Below are 24693 nucleotides of genomic sequence, written 5' to 3' on the forward strand. Positions count from 1 at the left end.
AAACCTCTGAATGGTGCTCCTCCAAACCTACTCTGCCACAGACATACCCAGGGCTACTACATTAATGACTTTGACTTCTACATGAGTATTACTTAACATTCAGCTGTTCCTTCCATTCTTTGGACAATCCCCCCTCCCTAAAAAAAAAAATAATGAATGGGTAATTTCCATCAGCAACTGCACTTTTTGTGGTTTCATCGTGGGGTTTTTGACTACAAATGGCTTTATAGGTTGGGATTCCTTGGATTTGTCTGCATGTTATGATAAAAACACAATGGATTCATTCACAAAACAAAAGAAGTTTTTACATAACAGAACGTGCAATAAAAGCGCAAGAAAGAAAGAAAAGAGAAAGAAAGAGAGAGAGAGGTATCCAGAGGAGAACTTACCCCGCGCTTTAGGCTCCTGAAGCAGTGGATTTTGGGTTTGGAGGTCATGAACTCGTTGAAGCGATGGGAGAGGGGTTCCTTTTGCTGCTTGGGAGACTGGGGGCCGTTGGGAACAGCAGAGGGTGAGGCAGAGGCAGGGGGAGGAGGAGGGGGCTGATGGGGGGATGTTAAAAGGGACATAAGCTACGTATAAGAGATGGAGAAGTGACAGAATAAAAACCAAAATAAAAAGATAAAACACAAGACGAAAATAAGCATCAAAACCAATATTTGAAATCCAGAGAAAAAAACAATTAAATAATTAAATATTAAAGGCCATGGTTCAAAAGAGGGAGGAAAGCAGTATTGAAGAGTGTGTTAAATGAAGAATGTGATAAATGGAAGTTTTAGTAAGTGATGCAACAGAAGAGTAACACAAAGTATTTTGACAGGAGGCTCATGCAGACTCTTCCATGCAGCGCTATCCCCATAAATTGCCCTGTTCTGCTCTGTGGACAGCTCAGAATAATGCATATGGATAGAGCTTTCAAATACCTGAATTTAAATGGATCAGATAAGGAAGGTACCTTAGTGCCCAGTAGCGTTTCTATTATCTGGAAAACAACAAACCACATTCCTTCCTGCTTTCAGATCATACCTCAGTAATGTGCATCACACTTCACTTTTACAAATTATTGTATGAATTTGCTCAGGAGTTAGTCCTGTTTTTTTCTTTTCTGGCTACACTGATGTAAGCACCAGACAGCCGTGTTCTCTCATATACAGGCACAACAGGAATGATCCACTTTGAACGGGTAGATTTCTTTTTGACTCTGTCATTTGTAGAAGTGGTTGGGTCAGAGCAAGGGTGAGATCAAGCTACTCTGGGCTTCCATCAGTGTTACTGAAAACCAATTTAGTCCAGTCACCCTGACACATTCTGGTAACCCCAGATAAATGCTGCCATGCATTATGGTGTAAAATATGACAGTGAAATGAAAAAAGTTTAATGGATACATAAGTTAATATGGTCTTTTAAAAAAGTCAACTGCTCCATTAGTTATGCTCCGTTAGTTGTGCTTAAGAAGAATGAATCGCAGCAATTCCCTGTTCCCAGCCACCCAACCGCTGAACCCAGTGGACAGACTGAAAAGATAATGCAAATGAAAAGCCAAGGAGAGTTTTAGAAGTGTCAAAACAGTAATGCCACATTAAAGCTTCCCAAAAGTAACAATGTTAGTTAGCACGCATGGCACTAGGTAAGTGGTATACAATTCTTTCTCTGAGTTAGGAACAGAAATGGACCATGGCAGAGACGTGACAACTAAAGTTAAATTAATATAAAAACTGCAACATAATTAAAGAAATTATACAAGAAAAAAATACTTAAAGATATAAAGAAACTTAAGTAACCAAAGACTACAACAGAACACCATATTAAGACATCAGTTATTAACTTTCTGATTCTAAATTTCTCTTAAAGTATTTGTAATTGCCAGGATTACTAGACAAGACAGAGGTTATTGACTATACACATACTAGCACCAAGCTCAAGTTTGCAAGTCAGTACCTTATTTTTCTTGATGAATGGCCATAACTTGCCCTTGGATTTGCCACCAAACTTCGGCTCGGACTTCCCATCCCCTCTTGAGTTGGAAAGGCTGGATTCCGAGACAGTCCGCTTCATTGGCTGCGTGAAGTCCTCAAAGTCAATATCTCCCGGAGGCTCAAACCCCGATTTAAAGGCTTCTATTACCAGCTGTGAATCCTGAAATGGGACAGATCCAGTACAAGCATAAACATCTCTGTTGAGGGCTGTCAAATTGGTGACAGAGAAAAACAGTACAAGGACACAAAATTGGCCTGTGTGGGAACCAGCCTTTACACAGGGATCAGTCTCATTCCCGGGAACAAACAGCCTTCCAGAGCCTGGGATCAACATAAGTCTCTCCATCTTCTGCTTCAAGATCAGTACGCTTTTCTTGGACCTATTTTGACTACCATGATGCACAACACCTAGGCACAGCATAGTATCCCATCATAACAAGGCACTCTGATGTGTAAAATTTAATTCTCCCAGATACTAAAGTGATAAATAGCAGTGAAGAACACAACCACCACCCCACACAGAATAGAACTTTCCAACCTATGTCAGTCAGAATGTATTACAACGGGGAACATAAATGGCTACAATCCTACTTTCATAATAGATCTCAAACAAACAATCTATGGAAATAAAGCAAGTGAGCTTTAGTCTCAAACAGTCCATTATTCCTGTTATGAAACTCTAGCCCATTTTGCAAAGGTATCTCTGAGACCAGTCATTACTCAAAATACCAACAGATAAAAAGCAGAGGACTATCGTCTATTTAGGAAAATAAAAAACACATAACCGTCATTAAAGCATTGTAGTTAACTCAAGATGACGCTTAGGAAGAGTAAACTCAGGTCTCCTCACTCCAGCCTTCCACTGAGCTGCACAACCCCCAAGTCTCGCCACAACCTAGCAATGTTTTCATTCCTATTGTTTTGTTTCCAACACAAAAATCAAAATTCTGATACAAACAAACATGTTAAAGTTTTTCTCATGTCTACTAGTGAAAATGACTTAGAGCTTATTATTGTTAACTTTACTGACTAGAAAACTAACTTACTAGAAAACTTACTATTGACTAGAAAAGCAATCAGACTTCAGTAACTGAACAGATAACTTAAGTGACTCATAACGAAGACTTAAGGTATAGGATTGCTGGGCATGCACTGTAAGCAAACTAGTGAAAAATCCCAATAAATACTCCTATATAAAGGAGCTCTTGAGTGATCACACTGCCACAGGTTGACAAGTTGGTGCTTGTGAACTCAGCTACAGGAGTTCATCTTATGAGCTTTACCCAACAACTGAGCAGTCCAAGGTCATGCAAGTAGCTCTCGGTGCAGGCAGTGGCTGGGAGCTCCACGCACTGTCATTAAAGCCACATTCCCTTTTGGCACTACTAGGAGTGCTAGACGCAAGTCAGCCACACACTGGCTGTATACTGGGCATAATGTTTTTTTTTCAGGGGGTTTTTTGTTTGGTTGGTTTTTTTGATGGAGGGAAAAGGAAAAAAAAAAAAAACAAAGCAAGAACAATATATAGCATTTTTCCTAACTGGGTCTACAAACACAATTAAATTATACATCGGCTCAAATTTAGATGGCAGCTTGCCAAATGCCTTTAAATCTAATGGACTCAGGAAAAAAAAAAAAAAAACAACTTAACACACTTATCTACTTGACTTCTTGGGAAGAGAGCTTTTTATATTATACTATTCTAAAAGTTTTCTTCTAAGATCATTAGAGAAACTGTACCACATCGCACAAATATCTTATCAGTCTCCAGAGAAGAGCATCAACATCCTACTTAGATAAAAGAGACGAACTTGTTGCTTTGGAGGCATTTCACAGATTCTGCTTATGTCCGTAGGTAAAATGCTGTTCATGAGAAATCTAGCGGGATATGAACATATCCAGAGGCCAGACTCAATTGAGCAAAACACAGATATAGGAAAAGCTTTGCAAAAGTCTTCATGATATTGTGAAGAAAATTAAGGTTTAACATCCTCAAAATATCAGGTGCTCTGTGATATTCCTACACAACTTTTAGGGAGGTAAAACACCACCTTCCACTATCTCATCCTAGTTTGACATTAAAACTTCCCGAGATCTAAACATTTGAAGATATTTTTAATAATAGTCATGAATGCAAGAGGAAGAAGGAAGAGACTATAAACATACACAAGGTTACATTAAATACTTTATTGGCATTTTATCCTATGCATGGAGCTTTTAATTTTTTCCCTCTTAATTTTACAGTGTTCCCTCCATTTAGTCAAAAACTTCCACTACAATGGAGCTAAAAATAACCAGCTTGCTCCATATATCACAGAGATAATGTCATAACAGGAACTTTAAAGTCCATAACAAATTAATTTTATCTGCTGCTAGAGCCTTCTGAAGCAAGTTCTGTATAGGTTCACCTCGTAGTCACTACAGCTTACCCTTGTAACATGTCCTCTGTGTTGTTAGAAAAAGGACATGAAAAAGACCCATATTTACAATTGCATTAGAAACACAGGGCTAACCAGTATTCCCCTCTAAATCCAGACAGATTCCACTGCTATTAGAGGGAATTCTATACACTTCAGTGAGGGCATAAAGCAATTCTATTTACACAGTTTCTAATTTAGTAACTAAGCCTGAAAGACTTTTTTGCAAGTGGGCACATTTTGCAAGTGGGCACAAGGCAGAACTTTGTAATATTTAAACTGCAGAGAATATAGAAAGTATTAAGTCTGTCCCATATGTCATTCTGGTTCTTAACATTATCCAGAGAAATAGGGGCCCTGGAAGGAAAGCGATCTTCCAGAATCCCGCTAGCATCCACAGAGGGAGGGAACACAGAGCTGGTCGTGGGAAGGAAGCCTGTCAGCCGTCTGCGCTTCCACAGTTTCAAAGTCACCACAGAAACACATCCTTCCTTACTACTGTACTACACAATGCTGATGCTAGAAATCACAGTGGTTCACAGGTACCATACAAACCTCACCTTTGTAGACTAATGTTTGTAACAAACCTACCCAAAGCTGAAAATTTATTATCAAAAAGTTCCAGCATACCTACATGAAGTGCAGAGTTCTGCTGCTTTTATTTTGTTCTTCCTTTTTAAACAGTAATCTCTTACCATCAGCTGATAATAATTTACTCAGCAAAAAAAAGCTGCAGAACTTACAGGTTCTTACATCCATTCAGCTAGAGTTGACACGTTTGGTACACAAGGTAAACCAATATAACTGGTGTTTTATCTAATATTTTTGTGTTCTTTTGTTTCCGAACAATACATCTTCTATATTAGTTGTGGTTGTTCCATTTAAAGCTCTGGTTTCTGAACTGAAGCTACTGCACTAAGAGCAGAGCTTTCATTTAACCTCCCCCCTTCTTCAGCAACTCTGTATGTGATAGCTGGGTAAAAAAAGTGAAAACAAAACCAAAGGATAACAAGAGCTAAATAAGAACTCCAAATGCAGCACTGCCTTTTGTCAGTGTCATAGTGTCTGACCTTATGTATTTCAAGTTAGATGATACTGTATGTTTGTTTATGATTACCAGATCCTGGAGATCTCCTCCCAGCTGGGAAACACATGTCCGTGTGGGCCCAGAGTTTCACACAAAGCTTTTCCTGCTCAGCAGGCTCTTGGTTTTGCTCACCATTGTGCTAGCTATATTATCACCAGCTGTCCTTGCATTCAACTTTCCTGGAATCTGACCTCGTTTTCAAAGTTGACTACAGCACAGATCTAGTTGACTTTCCTACCCAAAGTTTTTCAAGCTTGAAAAAGATGAGTAGGGAAGACAACCTTGACTTTGAATCTTTCAAGGGAAAGGAGAAACTCTCCTGATGGTAGCCTAAGAAAGCCCAGGCTTGCTTCTTAGAACATTAAGGGGTGAGACAGGAAAGGTCTGCTGTAACGCTCTGCATTAGTGGCAAAAGCAGTACGTTATCTGGAAATGGAGAAAACACAGCTTTGAAATTGCTACTGTGTGCAACTATGGCCATCTTGTAAAGCGGCAGGATCCACATGCTACAGAAGCGCAGGAACGAATCACTTTTATCAGAAGCAAGAAAGTTAGAAACTACTGTTCTGGACATGAAAAAAAATCTTTGATGATATTTAAGAAAAAAGAACCCTTTATGGACATAACTGTTTTCCAGATAGAACATGCTAAACCCTTTGTCATTGTTCAGATATATAATAAATTTGGTTAAATACTTTTTTGTTAGCATGGTGTTTACAGGAGATCCCTTAGTTATCAATGCTCAAAGCCACCACTTTCTAACGTTGTGCTTGTGCGCATGAGCCATCATTCTGACTTATCTGTGTCAAGAAAGACTAACTTGAATATAAAATTCACACATTCTAACACCTAGCTTAAGCCTTGTGTGTGTTTTGTTAGGACCTCACTTGAAGATTCAAGCAGAGCGTAGGCTTAGATATGAATCTCCTGAACACGATTCTACCCTGCAGCACCCAAAGCTGTACCTCAAGAATGGTACATTGTTCTAACACGGGAATTGTGCCCCAACTGCCCCTTCTCCCACCCTGAAAGAGTCATTTTCAGATTCCTTGGTTTCCTACACTGCTCTCTGTGAGAGCAACTGCTGAGCAGAAAGTAGTGGATTCATTTCAAAACTTCAGCCTCAGGCTTATGCTGCCAATTAATGGCAGTCTCCAGGCTCTGGGCACTGAATAGCTCAGAAAAGATTCCAGTGAAAAAGAGGTATGGGAAATTCAAACAGCCAGCAAGACACATGCTGTTTGTATTTGAAGCACTAATGTGATCCATGAGAAGGGCTGAAAGAGCAAGTAGAGACTTCATTTATGAAGGGAGCAGGCCATTTTGAAAACAAAATAGAAAACACATTTGCCCTTGTGCTAACTGTACATCAGGAAGCTCAACCAAACTCTCTATCAGCCTTTTTATCAGGAAGGCTTCTTTTTACTCCTACAATGATGTTCAGAAATCAAGATTTGCGAGAGCTCATTTACAGATTGCTAGCAAACCTTAAATCTGCAAAGAAAGATTTTACAGTAGACACTTTGCCAGAGGAGTTTGCAATAATTTATGTAGCAAATACTTCAAATACTTCCATTATTACAAAACTAACTGGAATGAAGACATTTCTGCAACATTCATTTTTCTGACTAATAGACGTAGAACTCATCTGAATAAGAACTGGTGATTATCAGGTATCTGGAATTATGCCAACTATCTTCCTTATTCTCTACACAGCAGCCTATTTTTCAATCACAGTATTTCAATAATTAATTAACCTAGTAAAAGGAAAGAATATTCCTAAAAGGGGGATAAAAATATTAAAAAAAAAAAAAAAGTAGAGGCATTCCTGGGTGTTAAGTAGATTTGGGAAATAATCTGAGTACATCCTACCTCAGATGAACTAGCCTGGGACAAGAAGCTATTCTTAGTTTTATTTCTATGACTATAAAACTCTTGTGCTGCAGCCTGGACCCAGGATTTAAGTCTCCATATGGAATCAATACTAAAGATGACAATCAACAATCCAAACAATGCAACACTTACATTCTTGTGATCAATTGATTCTGCAGCCTTCGTTATTTCATCCAGACACTTTCCAATGATAGGGATCACTTGGCGGTCGACCTCTGCAAAAGTTTTCATGGATTCACCTATCCTCACGATTCTTCTTTCCTCCATCTCTTGTATTTTCTAAAACATTACATTTCATTCAGATCAAATATCAGGATTATCATTATCAGATCGTTCAGATCACAGTTTCAACCAAGTTTTCTCCCAGCATGTCAGCTGCTTTAAAAGTTATGGTTTAAACATATTTTTAAGGACAAACTAGGACAACTGTTCTCATGGAGGCACCCAGTGATACTGTTCCCTCAAACATCAAAATGCCAATCTAAAAGTAATCTCTGTTACGATTACTGGGAATTTTTCAATTAACTTCTTATGTAAAAAAAAAGGTGATTTGTCAAACCCCAGCTTTAGACTTTTGTAAGGATGGCTCCTAAGGCTTTTAAGAGAATTGCTGCAACAATAAATTCTTTCATTTTCTGTGCATGTTCTGAAAGGTCTTATTTTCATTCCACTGCAGAATCCAAGCAAACAAAAACCTTGATGTCCCCCCTTCTCCTTAGAAGGTAATTTTTGGTTTACAGGCAGTCCTATACATCATGTATTGTTCTCATCAGGGCTTCTCAACATATGCTCCCTGTTGCTCAATGGATTCAGTGCCACGATCTCCAGCATCTATTCCACGGGCCTCTCATTTACAACTGAGGGAAACTGGGTGTGGTATAATGCTATTATGACACATTATAACAGGATACAGAAGGGCATGAACAGGAATGGCCTGTTTCACATTAGACTGCAGCAATCTTATGAAGCATTGTCAGCTTAAAAATCCCCATTGCCTTGACTGATCCACAAGCAACATGAATTCTTTACAAAACAACTTATTTCAACACCTAAAAGGAAGCACTAGAGCTTACTGGTGCACTGGTAGTGAAAAGGATACATCTGCAGTACTTTAAGCATGCTCAACTACAAATCATAGCACGTATCAGATTAGCATTAAATACACATATATTGCAAAAATTTTATATCTAATGCCAGGGATAATTTATCTCAAGACATTGGTTTGAAATACCATGAAGCAAAAGAGGAGGTGTCCACTTAGCTAAGAAGTTCCAGTTAGGGGTAAGAAAACACATATGTGCTACGCAAATGTCAGCTATTTCTCAGATGATAAGCATGTGACATTTTCTCCCTTAAAGAGGTTGGATTTTCCACTTCTGATGCTTATGACCCATTACAATGGAACAGTCATTTAGAACTTCTGTTCTACTACATTAATCTCTCTGCGTTCAGTCAAGCACAAACTCAGATCTTCAGTCAGTATAAATCTGATGGCTTTTTTGTTCTTTCTCTACAGTCTTTCTTTAGGCACCCTAAGCCATAATCAGCAAGCTTGCTTAAACCCTTTGACATTCACTACTACAGAATTATTGTGGTTTAAATTTAAACATCTGTGCAGTCTGATTTGAAGACAGGTTATAAAGGGCTGTGAGGCTTTACAGATGCAATGATGCCCAGCTGACTCCTACCCCAACAATGCAAATAATGCTCTCATTCCCCAGCTGCATGGACACAAGGGTTTCACAGAGCGAGATTGTGAGAATTCCGAAGACTATCGTAATCTGTCATGACAATTCAATGTCACCTTCCTCATATTATCACTTGATATCTAGTCTAAGAGAAAGGGACAATTGGTCCTACCAAGCTCTCCATCTCTTGTGTTGGCAGATTGCATATAAAATTTGCTAACAGCAACAAAAGTCACCAAATATTAAAAGACAGGGTCACAGAATTGAGGCAATGTGCAATACACCCCTCTGTTTGTATCACAAGATACTGAGCTACTCTAGATCAGCACCAGTGACCCTTACCTGGAAGATGTTTGGTATGTGCGTGTAGTAATGATCATGCTGCTCACTGTTGAACTTCTGTAGAGTGGAAGAATATTCGGCTTTGCTGTCTTCTGCCATTTGATGTCGCAGCTGGGCTTGCTGTCTTGCCTAAAGAAATGCCAAGACATTTATAGTTTATACTACATGGAAAGAAAACGCATTGTGTTACTCCTGATCCTACTATCCTTACCAGCAGGCAGCACAAGAACACCAGCATATGGGTCTCTGAACACTTCAGCTTTTGGTTTAGTCCTATTTTGTAAAACAGTTCATCTCCATCAAGCATAAGCCTGCAGTGTGCACACTGCTGCTGTTCTTTTCTTGTGTTACAACGCGCTATTTCCATAAACCATTTTGCATTCCATGAACGACCCCTGTTGGCACTGGACCTAGAATACTGAAACAAGTTTGCCCCTTTACTAGCCCACTTAACGGGCATGCACGTTTTCTGTATACTTGTGGACACTCTTCTTGCTCCACTGCATGCCCTGTTGAATGGCACCTACTTTTCTCAAATGAACTACTTACCTGTTGGCTAGCAATATTTGGTGAGGAAAGGGAAATGACTAAAAAAGAAACACAACACACTTCTGTCTCATTTCACATGCCTTCACCAACATAACCATGACAAAACATCTTAACTTGTGCTCCCGCTGTGCTCCCTGCAAAGTCTGCAGTTCCTTGAATAGCGCTGGCATGAAGTGCACAAGGAAAGGGGAGCCTGAGGAGCAGCTGAGACACGACTCCCTTCCTATTTTTACCCACACAGATGATTTGCTTTGCTACCCAGCATAGCAGCGCACTGGGCAATTAACCTCACTTCTTTCCCTAGAACAATCTGTCCCTGAGTGACCCTTTTATATTTTCAGATTCCTCCCCTTACAATTCTGCTTCCCAAGGCCTTCTGTTATCTGCTTCGCTGCCCAATATTATTCCCTTACTGCCTATCCCATCTGTTTATTTTAGAAGCCTTTTCCTTCCTTGCGGTTGGCCTTCATACAGCAACTCTTCCTTCTCTCCCCTTCCTACCCAGCTCCCTGCACCCGTACGCCTTCGCTCCCTGTCCTGCGCCCACCTGTTGAAGCTCACCCCTCTCCCACTTCGCCTTCACCCAGCCGGAGCTCTTCTGCTCCCCCTGCTCCTGCAGAGCCCCACTCTGCTTTGCCCGCTCCCGTGGGCCAAACCCTTGCTCCAATGAGAGCTTTGTCACCGATAGGAGTGAGCCCAGGATTTGGCTGTGTAAATGGAAGCTATCCTGAGTTTGCAGTCATTTTTCAGGCACTCACGGAGCCTCCTCACACTCCGTTGCAGACCTAGCCTTCAACAGTGCTCTGTGTGTCCAGAAAGTATTATGTTCCAATTATTTCCTCAATTTCAGAATAAACCCTTTAAGAAAAGGGAGAGAAAGGCTGCTTTAAAAATTATTTAAAGCACTTTGGGGGTGTTGCAGGGAAAACAACACAACAAATAATTTTAGCATATTTTAAGTGGGCTCCCATTAAAAAGAATTCAGGACAGGATTATTCTTTGAACTGTTCCAAGCAGACAATAGTTTCCTGACAATAAATCCATGAAATACCAAATCATGGAACATTTTAGTAATCATAACTGGAAGGTAACAAATTCTGCCAGAAGGTTTCAAATCTCAATTTGCAAAGAAATAGGCTTCCCTCCCATTTGTCCAGCTCACATATCTCACCTAATAATTTATTTCACCTCAATTCATCTATTTCTTTTGCAAGCGCAGTCAATTGTAGGAATTTCCTAGATCCCCTTCACATTCTTTCTACAAAAATAATTCAAGCTCAATGAGAAAATGCTTTGGCACTGAGTGCATAATAGGAGATGAAACAGTAGCACCAAATGGGAAGGACTATAACCAAATAAATAAATCCAATAAAAGACAGACTTTCAACTTTGCTTGCTCCCCAGGAGTTAAAAAAAAGTTAAAAAACTGTCCACTAACGCTGGTACAGGATGCATATATAACTTCAGGAAAACCTACCTCTGCAGTGAAATGCCAAGAAGCCATATCAATCACTTCTCTACCCAAGTGCTATATACCTTATTAAATTATGTCACCCACACACTCATATATAGCTACATTAAATATGAGTAGAAAACAATACAGCCTTGTACTACAAACACAAATTTCCCAGCAAAACAAAGTCAGCCATGGAAAGGCCGACAGCTGTAAGAGTAATGTGCGCTTGTCTCCCAACCCCTTCCTCAACTCCCAGCTGCTACAGATCAACATCCATTTGTGAGGCCCATTCTCTTCATCTACCTAAGAGCAACCCATTGTTCAAGCTGACTTCTACAACAGCCCCAGTCCCACTCATACAGCTGTCTTTTTTTTTTTTTTTTTTTTTAATAGCGCAACTCAGGAATTTGTCCCTTGACTCTATTGTTGAAGCAGAAAAACAATAAATCCATTATTACCCATTTCCAGGCAGATCCGGCAAACATTAAGCCATCAGAGTTCATTTTCATGAGCAAGGTCATCGGCTGGATGTGAGCAAAGTAACTCTGAGCTAAATGCATAAAGGAGTAGACACTCCATTTCCAAAAGTATCTTAACTGGCCCCAAATAAGAGGAGGCAGCAGATGAGTAAGTAAAATTGGGTACATTCCAAACCCAAGAATTTTTGTATGAGCGCCCCAGTGATGTTTTGTTTCTCCTGGCCATTTAATGCATTTGGCAAGCTTCAAACAGTTTAAATATTTTTCCAATGAGGTATTTGGATCTTAAAATAAAAATATAAAGAAGTTTAGAATTTTTTTATTACTTCATTTTAGTATGTCACTTACTCTAACATCATTGCAGATAACAGAATTGCATTTTATAGCCAGGTTCCTGCACTCTGCTGAAGCACAGAATGATAAACACGAGTTGATGACGTTAAGTATCACATTCAGAGTAATGGATGCAGTGGCCTGGAGCTGTACAGAGTCACAGGAGCTATTTCAGGAGTAATTTATAGTTGAGCTTCACAGAAAATAAATTTTTGACTTCTTTACTGCTCACTTGAGCATGTAAACAGCTTCAGAGAAGGGTTTTTGGTGGGCTTCTTAAGAGTTAATGCTAAAATATCTGCTCTGAATGGTATTTTCAGGAGGAAAGGCTTTCAATAATTGGTCTTTGGAAAAGCAAACCCTGACTTCAAATATAAGAGGATGATACTGTGATGCAGCTTTCAGTCAACACACTCTTTCCTTTAACTGGGCAGGGATGACTGAGCAAGAGCTCATGTTTTCAGCACCGCACATGAAACCCCAATCCAGATCTACAGAATGCCAGATTACTCAGTTGTAACAGGTGTCAAGGCTAGCTACTCATAAGGCAACAAAAAATTCCCTCCCCTCTAGAAAGGAAGAAAGAATGAGGTCACCTTTCAGCATCATGAAAAAGCAGAAAAGGGGATATGCACTTTGCTTTCAAATGCATCCTTCTGCACGCATTTGCAAAAGACAGATTTTGCACGCTTCCTCCCAGAACATACCTCTGCAACATCTTTTTGTCCCCAAATAAGCATGCGCACTGTGTATACATATCACCTCTTCTCCAAAGTCTGTTTTTGTTAAGGCAGTTCTCTGAACTCATGCGGCAGCAACAAAACCAGAAGGTCACATATGCCAATGTACATTTCATCAAGAAAAGCACTCCCAAGAATGAACGGCAGCCCAGTATCTGCCGCACCATTAACCTTGCAATGAGCATAGAGATAAACTTCGGGTTTCCACTGCCATGGCAAGCAGATTTAAACGCAATTACACTAGAGGAGCGTTTTCTATAACTAACTCTGAAAGAGACCTCTAGGTAAAGAAAGTGTGGCTCTGATATACTAAACTACTTAAAAGCACATTAGCAGCAGGTAAAGCTTATTATGTATGACCTCTTCTCTCGCAGAACCTACAATGAATTGTCATTAAACATAATCAAAACCAACTTTCCTTCCTTTAGACAGCCTTGATAGTTAATGGGGGAGAACACAGGGCAGTAGCTAACTGCTGGGCAGCAGTAACTTTCAAAGTGTTGATTTTTAAAAATTGGTAGAACTGTGGCCGTCTTCAGCAGTTTGTTTGTTTGTTTGTTTTTTTAATAAAGTAATCAGGCCTCAAGAACACTTACCTTATGTGAAAAACAACACTAAACTCAATTGCCAGATGAGCTGGCAACACGCACTGTGACTTCTATCTCTTCTACAAGGTAGCAGGAAAACAACATTATTATCTCAAGATTATTTTAACCACATTTCCTGCAGATTTTTCCACCTAACCACTAAGTTGCAAAAAAAAAAAACCAGACTTTCAAACAGCATCAAAAGTTAGTTCCAGACTTTTAAATTACTCCACCAGGAATCCAGAGATGGCAGGTTTGATCTAAGTGATGGATACCAGGGTGGGACATTGATGCTCCAAAATCTTTTATGACTGAAGTACTTACGGAAGTATTTCTTTTCCCTTTAAAATCAGAAATTGGAAGAAAGTTAACCCTGCAACGCTTTTACTCTGAAGTAACCTGTGCTAAGGAGATATATTTAATCTGAACCTACTCATCACCTCCTTGAAAAATGCTGCAGTTTAGCAATATGATGCAACTAAAGTAATCACTGCATACCAGAATGAGACAACAGAATTACTGACAGGGAAAGTTATCCATAGTCCTTGCAAGCATGTAGAACTAGTGAAGCTTTATATACTGATCTGAAATCAATCCTAGTACTTCATGCCTTTGGCCAGCAGTCAGAAAAGGAAACTTTAATAGAGAAAAGGGACATGACATCTTTATGATGGGCACAGTTGATCCTGAAGGTGTGAGAAAATATTAGAAAGCTGCTATGCATAACATGCTGCTTCTTAGAGAATTCAAAAAATAAATCCATATATAGCATTACTTGCATACACTTTCTCCCCCCAAAATCCATTTCAAAATGAAAGGCAACTGATGATTAAGTGTAAGAGAAATTTAAAAAAAAAAAAAGTACACTTTCTGCCATTTTGGTCTCCAATACAGAAAAGAATGAAGGATATTTTGCTGAGAACAATTTTCTGAGACACATTCCAGAAACAGCAATAGGGTCAATAGACACACTGTCTTCTGGGTTTACACAGACAAAAAATGCAGCTCCTCAAGGCCTTTATGGTGGGAGTGATACGAATAACTGAAAAGGGCAGAAAAAAGCTTTGGCAGCTATTCAGCCGATGCACACTAAGTGGAACAGTTCAACTTCTGAGCAGTCACTCTTGTCCAGAATGGCAGAGTTTCCAGTCAAAACTCTGGTGTAGTTTTCTTTCTTCTTTCTTTTTTCCCATTCCCCCCCCCCCTTTTTTTTTTTAAACCCAGACAGCATGTGTGATGCATCACTGCCAGGCCACTGCCTGCCAAAATAGATCTGTCTTTGGTAAATCCAAGATCAGACTAAAATGCAAACAAAACAAACAAAAAAAAAGAAAATAACCACCACCACCCCCCACCCCCAACTACCCAATCCCTTCAAAATAACTTAACGATAAAGGCAGACTCAGAAACACTTCACCAATTTCAGGAATGCTTTCAATTGCTCACAGATTTTTCAGCTGCAGGCTCTGGTCCTCCCTCCACAGACAGCCTCACATAGCCGCTCTCTGTTCCGAGCGGGCACCATCACGAACAGCAGCGGGGCGCCTCTTGGTAGCAGCAACACTGGCAGCATTTGCAGAATCATTAATAACAGTGGGAATTCTGCCATGGACTTCAAAACAGGGCCAGGATTTCAGGCTTTGATTTACATAGTAAACAATGAAGCTTGATTTGGAGGCTATTTTATAATAACCAGTTTGGTCTCTCTGAACAGGCAACCAGAAAAAGGTTTTGAAATTTCCTTTCCTGAAAGTAGGAAGGTAGAATGGGGGGATGCAAATTAACAAACAGGAAAAATGCAAAGAGAAAAATCCTTGCTTTTAACATTAGAAGAGGTGGGGGGAAAAAAATGAGAATCTATGGATCCCTAAAATCCAAAAGCCAAAAATATTTGGCTGAATATAATATACAAATGAGTAAACCGTTGACAGGGGATGGAAAAAAATCTTCATCACCAGATCTCAGGAACTGTTATCTAGTGCAGTTGCATTCCACGTAATTCTGCCAAAGTACAGAAGTGCTCACTAACAAGAGATATACTATAGCTACAAAACACCACTGAAGCTCTAACAAGAAAGACAGACCAAATTAATGGAGCTGGGACAGCATCCCAGTAAGCATGCTGCAGAAGCTCTAGCACAGCTCTTGAATTGCTCTGGTTACATCTGCACCACTAAAAAAAAAAAATTAAAAAAAAAATCATATTGCAACAAGGACTCGCCTAACTGCATCTCTCCTATACTAATATGAGCAGTCCTGCAGCATGACTAAAGGCACAGTTGCTTGCTGATTAATGAAGTCCGACAGCTAGAGGTTACCTGAAATTTTTGCTTAAGTGAATGAGCCCAAGTCTTCGGTTGCCTGACTGTAGACTTCAGTTCTGCTGCAGACTCCCTTGCACAAATCTGAGTGCTGTATTTCCCGGTTATAAAACAAGTATATCGCTTTTTCTTTTCTATTGCATCCAGTCAGTCACCTCAATTCAGTCTGCAAAGTGCTCAGAGCAGTCTAAACATTGTGTAAAAGAAGGACCACTACATGAGAATTAAGAACAGCAGCAAGAACCACCACAACATACGCCAGAGAAGCGTCTCTCAGCACACAGCTCCAAGGCCCGAGTGAAATAACCGTGCCTGGAATCCAAAAGTTTGCCTCCTTGCACTACCATTTTCATGTCACAAATACTAAATTTCCAAACTCTCTGGGTGACCAAACTGCAAATTCCTGCTAACATCCAGCAGCTTGCCACACAGCTCGGAGAAACGCAGTTTCACGAGGATACCTAACAAAAGTTTCTTACAAAAGAATGAGGTGTTCACGGTGGGTTGAAGGTTATGTGGACTTGAGGGAGGAGGTAACAAGAAAAGCTGTGTTTGGAGCAGTGGCCAACAATGTTTAAATGATTTCTGGATATCTGTTTAGTTGTGGTAACATAAGCAATTAAATTCTGTGGTATATAAATGTATGTACAGAGTATAAATAATGGAAATTATTTCAGGACTGTATAATAGATTGCTTAGCCCATACTTTGAATACTGGGCCGGGTTCTAGTCATCTCTCTCCAAGAAAGAATTTACAAACACAGCCAACGCAGAATGGATAGTCGGAGTTGAAGAAAGTTACTAGTATGAATTTGCTAGCCTTAAACCCAAGCTTCATGGGTACAATACATTCACTTAAACAGAACAACTTGCAAAACAATAAGCCAAATTCTGAGGTCTCTGCTTTATTTTCCCTTAGTTCTTAAACAAGTGAAGATGTCAGTTCTAATATTTTGACAGAATGACTATAAACAAGCTTTCCAACTGCATAGCATAAACTAATTGCTTTGCATTAGCTAAGAACACTGGTTATATAGCACTTCTGATGCAAACTGCAGTTGATCCTTAATTCAGAAGCTGCTCTTAAGCCTCCCCCTCACATCCCCTTTCCCTCCCTAAATTGTTTGCTCCTTTAGCAATTTATCTCCCAACAGAGTTGTATTGTTATGAAACTCAGTCAAATTGCTAGAAGAGCATTACCGCTAAGAGGAAATGTAAGTTCAGATGGATTTCCTTAACTTACACTAAAACTGACTGCTGCTTCTGTTCATTGATCTCTAACACCAAACACAGTGCATGCATGGGATACATACGGATATTTATTAAGTTTTGCAGGCACTCCTGCTGCAGTCATTAACTCTTTATTGACTAGAAATCGAAACTCCTAAATTAGTCATGATTCCAAAAGGGAAACAGCTGTTATATACAGTGTCACAGATGGCAGGTTGTAAACAAGGCTCACTCTCCCAGAAATGCAAGTGACTGTCCTGAGGGACTCCCAGTGTTCACACACTACATCATCCATTAGGAAGGAAGCAGTTCAGGAAGGAGATTGGGGTCTGCATAACCCAGAGAAATAACGTTAGTGTGAATCTAATGGCCTTAAATCACGTTACCAAGAAAAGTCTGCACTTGAATTGATGGGAAATTTGACCCACATCACAAAGACGCAGAAGGGTTCAGCCAGCTCCATCTGTGGAGCAAAAGAAATGCAGCTGCCTATTGAGTATGTAAAACTCAACACCACGCAGAGAACGTGGGCATGTCTTATGCAATATCTAATTCTCAAATAAGAAATGCACAGGCCAGGCCCTCTTCCACCATGTTGAGGCCTGAGCCTTACGCACCTTGCCTGCGTATTTCACTGAGACACTGCTGCTGCACTTCTATAAATTCACAGCAGTGTATAGGAAAAGCAACCATTCACTGCAATATTTGTCATATTAATGACACAAGCACTGTAGAGCTTGTCCACCTTCTAACAATACCTTTGCATGGCACAACATTTCCCAAAATGCTGAGAAGCTCATTGTGCCAGCAGGTGCCTTGAGGTGGGCAGGAGAAGGAGGGGATACAACAAGCCCCACTGTCACAGGGCAGACGACTCAGCATCTCCTGAAAAATTAGGCCCATTAAGTTGTAACGGTCTGCAGAAGGCCGGCACCCACAATCTCAGGTTATGCTGCAGAGTTTACTGCTGACAGTCTTAATTGACTAAAACCTGACTGATGCACAATGCAACAGCACCGAGCTGGAGATGTTGCTCTGTCATTTGTCTGTGGGGTTTCAGTGATGCACGCTGCATCCAGCTCCGCTGGGACTTGCCTGCTGTTCCGACAAAGCACGCTGTAAACGGTGTGTGCAGGACGATAGTGCAGAAACACAGATCAGAGATTTCTCCAGAGCCCAAGAAAAAATAGCTTAGTGCACCCTTCATTCTAAGGATGTGTAAATTCTTAATGAAGAGATTTGCGTCCCGCAGTGCAGCAGCCTCCAGGCTGGAAAAGCAGTTTACCACTTGACAGCATAACTGCGTTTGCGCAGGCAGGAAGATCAGCTTATTCCAAGAATCCCTCTAAGCAGCAGTATTTCTATATCTATGTTCAGTAAAACTTTGCCAGTGATTCAGCTCATGACTACCCAAGGCCATGTAAGCAGACATGTCTTCTTTGGGTAAGGAGGGAGACACAAGACTCTTTGCATTGCATTGAAATTGATGGTGAGCACCCACGGAATGTGGCGTAAGAAAAGAGAATAGAAAATGAAGCTTCAAGTGTGAAACGCCAGTATCTCTCTGTAGTTATATTTACAGACTAGAAAATTAATGTCATGGTGATATTGTATTATGAGGTTTTAATGCCTTTATGCAAATCTTAAGCTATTCTGGGACTCGAAAAAACTTGGATACAGCAGACACAACCTGATCTGAAAGTCAGAGCACTGGGGAAAGCTCCGAGATATTTCAATAAACTCAAGACTACTTCTATTTCCCTCAGTTTCTCCACTTCAAAAATACAACAAAAACAAATAAACAAACAAAGGCCAGTACATCTAAGAGTCTGAAGTGTCTCAGAGACAGCACAGAAATAGAACCATCAACTTTTGATTTCTTTTGGTTTTAGATATAAACATAGGATTGGGCAGAGAAGAGAGGAAAGAATGGAATGATAATTCTGTAATAATAATTTTGGATATAAGTTTGGATAATTTTGGAATGATTTTGATTTCAAACTGACAGCTGATTTGCAACAAGCTCAAGTAGCTGTACGCACATAAGAAAACAAATTCATTAGGAAAACCCCACTGCCCCAGAAAAGAATGTTACAGGATACAAATAAAATCTTAATACAAGCTCGTCCTTTCTGGGTGCAGGCTGAAGACTTACAGAAGATGAGTTAGTCAAAAACCCACAGCAAAACAAAATACCCACACCATCTTTTAAGCAGTGTCAGAAGCTTCTTGACTTAGGAGAGTTAAAGTCAAATTTGAACTTTCTGTCTTTCTAAATCTACTACTACTGAACTACTTTCTAAGTCCACAACACATTCACAGTCATCTCAAAACTACTCAAGGTGGAAGAACCCTCCTAACATAAGAGGAACAAAAATCAGAACAAGGTGATAAGCCCCGACTTCAGGACAGCAGTTCTGGGAACTCATGCGTGGTTCAGTTATCACTGCACAAAGCTGGAGTTGTTTGCTGGCAATATTATTACCTCGGACACCGATATATGACTGTGCTACTCTTAGCAAAGGGACAGATCCTGTCTGACACCGAGTACCTCAAACCGCCATCCTCCCCCTCAACTGCTGTGCAAATCGAAAGGCAAAGCATTCACCCCTTCCCAGGCTTGGCCTTAAAGCCACTTCCTCTTTAAAAACAGATTCTGAAAAGTCTACTTTGAAAATAAACCTTTAGAAAACCAGAGGATTTTTTAATTATTATTTATTGCAAGAAGTCTGCAAAGGCACCACTGGGTACCACATTATCCCATAAAGATGTCAGCTTCTTAGTGATCGCAGCTCTAAAGAGAAGGAACAAACAATAGAGCGCTTCCTTATATGTACACCAGCTTGGCGCTGGTGACAGAGACCATTTCCCCAAATGGTCAAAAAATTGAAGCAGCTCCACTGTGGTTTTTGAAAGAGAACTGCTTTAAAGCACACATCCCACTGTGATCCAAACGAAGCAAAAGTTTACAGTGATACCTACAAGGCTTCCCATTATCAGCATCAGCACGTTGCACTATTTACTTAGTTTATAAGGATATTTTCACAGTATAGCTTTCTGCAAGGCAGCAAGTGTCCTACCCTGACTCTGCTAAACTGAACTGACAAAACCTCTGTGCCAAACTGCACTTTGTGTTGACACTTAAAAACATCTCTCTGCAAGTGTTGGCTGCTGGTAATTTATAGGGTCAGTGCAAACACAGGAAGGGAGCGGAGTCAGGGGCCCTAATCCACTCTCCTTTGATTCCTGCACAAAGACCGAGACCACTGCAGAGACTGAACACAGCCTTTTGCTCCACGTTCCTACCACCAAAAAAGGAGATGGGAGGAAACAAAGCTGAACACCCCGCTCTCTCTGACATCAGCCACCAGACCGGCTGGCTGCAAAGATGGCTGAGCCCATACTGGCCACAGAAGTGGCACAGAAGACATGTGCCCGCTGCATATCGAACCTGAGCTGGTCCTACAGAGGGAGTTTGGACTAGGTGCAAGACGCCCATACCGCACATCCAGCCATGCCTCTAAGCACACACCTGAGGCCCTTCGTGAAACAGTCTTGGAAAAATAAGGAGGAAAGTAACTCTTAATTTGCTTCTCTGCCACTATTCTGCTTACTTAATCCTAGCAAACTGTAATACCAAGAGTTAACCCTTCAGCAAGGCCATGTTAAACGCTGGCAGCTCTGTCACAGGAATTTCCCACTGGTGTTGTCAAAGGCTACAACGACTGAAAGACAGAGATGTGAGCGTTTCAGCGCCCGATACAGCTTAGCATTAGGTGCGTTATGGAACTGCAGCTATGTATTCTTTTGATTGCATGTGTCATCGTGATCACTGCAGAATTTTAATTCCATTCCTCTATAATGCATGACGCAAAAAACAGCTCTAGCATCTGCTTATATTTGCAGGTACAAGCTAAAGTAGCCAAGGTGTCAATCTCAACCCGAAGAAATGAGGGCAACTGATCCCATTGCTTGAAGAGCACCCTGTTCCGCCAAAGTGAAAAGCTTGGCTCTGAACACAGCCAAATTGTCTGCTTTCCTGGCCAGACAGATTTTTGGGAGCTTTTGGGACTATGAGTGCAGCAGCCAAGCCATAAGGGGCAAGAGAAATCAGAACCGCTGCAATAGAAGGAGGAGGTGAAAGTCACCATATTGCTTCATTTGAAGCTGAGCGGTTTCTGCATCTCCCCGGAGCGAGTTGGCGAGAGCTGCCCCAACAGCAGCGCTTGCTTAAACAATATCCCATTTTGCACTGGGGAGTTATGCAAGAGCAGTCCCAGTCACACGGGCAGAGGGAAGCAAAGAAAGGGCATTATTCACAGCCTGACATGGATGAACCCAGCTTAACACATGCACTTGGAAAACACTGTTCTCTCTGTTCAGTAATATTATTTCACATTCCACTCGTTTTGATAACCTTTTCCTTCTCCATCTACCCCGCTGACTGACTGGAAAGTCGACTACTGCCTTCTCCTGAGATTAGCCAACACACATAACTGCAACAGATTTTTTTTTTCTTTCAAGATACCACTGAGCCTCATTTTGCAATAAATAATTTACAAATACATACAATTAAAAGCTAGAGGAATTTGGAAGGGAATCCTCTCTGCTTCACTTTACAGGGAAAGAGCACCAGGGCAGGGATTGTTTCCCAGAATTTACCTAACGCTATCAGACTGATATGCCACCAATATGCAGCTTTTTGCTCCAACCAGAAAAGGTCAGCTTTAGAAAAAGATGTAGAAATAAGGAGTTTCAGCCCTCTGTTTCAAATAGTAAGTCATGTCTCTGTATCCCTTTAACGTGGCCTCAGCTTTGAAAAAAATCTAGGCCAAGTCCCAATTTTATCTACAAAAAAAAAGTATTCTAAAATCACTTTATACAGATAATGATGAGATGATCCTCCTCTCTCAGAAAAACCCCACATGTGGTGTTACATCTTTAACAATCCTGTACATGCATTCAGCTGAAAAGTGCCCTGGCAAATCCTGAAGGCAACAAAGGATCAAATCTGCATGGTGAATTTACAACTAATAGCCAAGCAAATTACAAGACTACAGAGGTATTTCTTCCTTTGATATGCAATAGCACTTTGGGGAAATTTTTGGAGCTTTTTCATTTACTGTCCCCATTTCTAATAGCATCCTTGCTGCTATCTGCTACACAACCTCCATGATGCTCAGCATAGTAGAAACATCTTAAGATCCCACAGATGTAAAGAAAAATTTGTATTTGATACCTTTCCAAGATTGAATTAGCTGAGAATAGAATGAAGTAGAACTCTTGAGGAGCAAGAGCTACATTTTACAAGGGCCATCTTGGACTACAAAAGTTTCCTTACCTATAATTCAGTTTCCTTTCCTGTCCCTGTAACAAAATGTTTGGTATATTTTAAGCTTCAACTTTTCTTCCCCTTACTTTTTTTTGATGCCCTCTTTTCTTTTTTTAACAAAACAAACCTTTTCAAATGTTCTGGCTATTTTCTACCTATATGAATCAAACTCACGGAAGACAAAACTGCCCTTATACATTATAATATGGTGATTGTCTGAGCAGATGAGTAACTCCAAAAAGAGAAGCAATTCAAACATGCTTTCTCCCTCTCCATTGCTTCCTTAAGTTACAGGTACATCACTGGACTTGGACATTTAAACTTTAAGCATCCTTCTGAACGCCCAATTTCAAATCAAACCAAATAGAGAAAATATTTCAAGATGGATATGCTGAAACAGAAATGTATGTTTAAAATTAAGCATCAGTTCAAAAGTTTCACTGAATGGGGATCAATGTATAAAAGTCACAAATGACTCCGCAACCAGACAGCAACTGAGAAATTAAAATAAAATCTATGTGTCATCTGTGACAAGCATGGATTCCAGGATTCTGCATAACATGAAAAGCTGTCCTGCTGTAATCCTAGGACCATGAACAACAATCCTGGTAACACTTCATTGCAAGCAGTAACATGGGGACATCTTCAAAGCGTTGCTCAAAAGGCAGGAAGTTTAGCTCTACGTGGATCACAGAGCTGCCAACAACATGTGGTAACCACAAACACCCCACAGGGAGCCCTCACAGGCCCAACTCACAGAATCTGGGGTGGTCGTTAAAACTGATCACAAGCTCATTTAGCGCCATGTCAGCTATGTTAATCTCAGGTATCACCCTTCTGAAGAAAACTGACTGTATCCATTTACAATTTTTTATGCAAATATAGGTCTCTGCAGAGATCTCCCTAGTTTTAATTAACACGCAGACTGACTTATGTGAGGCATTAAGCCTCAGAGGTTTTATCCTACCAGAGGGATTGAGGAACTAAACCTATCACATCCATGTTTACAAACAATCTCTCCACCCTCCAGCTTACCTTTTCAACATCTGCTTTTGTAACATTGATATCAGCATCCATTTTCTCAAAATACTGCTGTGCTCGATCAGCTTCTTTGCAATCACGTTCAAACCGTCTTTTACTCTGAAAAGGAAAAATAGAAACCTTCTTTATGGGAAAGAAACATGATATCAAAATCTAGCTAAAATCAATACCTGCCCCTAAATTTATCTGCTGTAACAATCGTCAGTTTTTAGGACTCACTTGTTTACACTGGAACACATTTCCATATTAAAGGATTTCAAAAAACAAAAGTTACCAGAAACATGTTTGTTGTTCTGTTCTTCAGGCTGCTTGATTCTACCAACACCACTAGTATTTCAATATTTTTCTCTGTTAGCATCTCTTCTGTTCTTGTAGATCAAATCACTCTCTTCCAACTCTTAACTCCCTCATTTTTATAATGCACAACAAGGGAGTTACTAAGATTCATACATCTGCAAGTAGGCATTTTGGTTACTGATGTTCCCTTTCTTTATTTTCCCCTCTTCTTAGTCTCATTTTTCATTCATCACATGAATGATAATTCCAATGTATTTACTTTTGAGAAATAGCACCTTATTCAAGAGATGGTCCCATTAAATTTCTTCATGCAGCATGAAGCTATTCAGTTTACAGTGGAATATCTGAGTAGGACCCTTAGGGACTCTGCATTTCCAGTGACACTTAGCACACTTTTCAAGTCATATCAAATGAAATGCTACTCATAATAAGACACAGATCCCACAGAAAGCCAAACGTACCATGAAAACAGACTTTTTCGTGTCTACCAGTGCATTTAAGTCAGCGGAGTTTTAAAAATCCCATTTCTACAGCTTTTATCCATACACCCTTCTTTTGCCAACTATAACATTTGGAACTATCTCTATGAAAACAGTATAAAAATTACTTAAATGTCACATCTGAGGAAGCTTCCACTTACTGCTTCAAGTTGTTTCCAGCAAGTTTCAATATGTTGTTGTGCCTTTCTGCCATCATGGAAGTGCTGTTTAGAAAAAGAAAATAGAAGAAGAAACAATTTTGAACAACAAAAGAAGCAGCAGTCAATTATGCTCAAGGAGTTCCAAAAAAAAAAAAAAACCCAACCCAAAACCCAACCAAAAAACAAACCACCACCAAACAGAAATTATTCTGACAGCTGTGTTCTGCAACACTGGGAAACTGAGCAGGTGTAGGATGACTATCTAATGTCTCAGCAGGCTGCAGA

The 24693-nt window shown here is 40.2% G+C and overlaps 1 protein-coding gene across 1 annotated transcript; it reads right to left on the reverse strand.

Annotated features, from left to right (window-relative positions):
• Nucleotides 1–389: 389 nt before the first annotated feature.
• Nucleotides 390–24471, reverse strand: LOC309685419 (formin-binding protein 1-like; the record flags this gene model as incomplete). The annotated part of the gene is made up of 7 exons (XM_082501185.1): nucleotides 390–572; nucleotides 956–982; nucleotides 1939–2136; nucleotides 7506–7652; nucleotides 9404–9532; nucleotides 23466–23570; nucleotides 24409–24471. Coding segments are annotated over 7 exons (852 nt in total), but the record flags the coding sequence as incomplete, so codon positions are not given.
• Nucleotides 24472–24693: the final 222 nt, after the last annotated feature.

This window comes from Vanellus vanellus (genome assembly GCF_965231255.1).
Source record: "Vanellus vanellus genome assembly, contig: HAP1_SCAFFOLD_1666, whole genome shotgun sequence".
In the NCBI taxonomy this organism is placed as follows: domain Eukaryota; kingdom Metazoa; phylum Chordata; class Aves; order Charadriiformes; family Charadriidae; genus Vanellus; species Vanellus vanellus.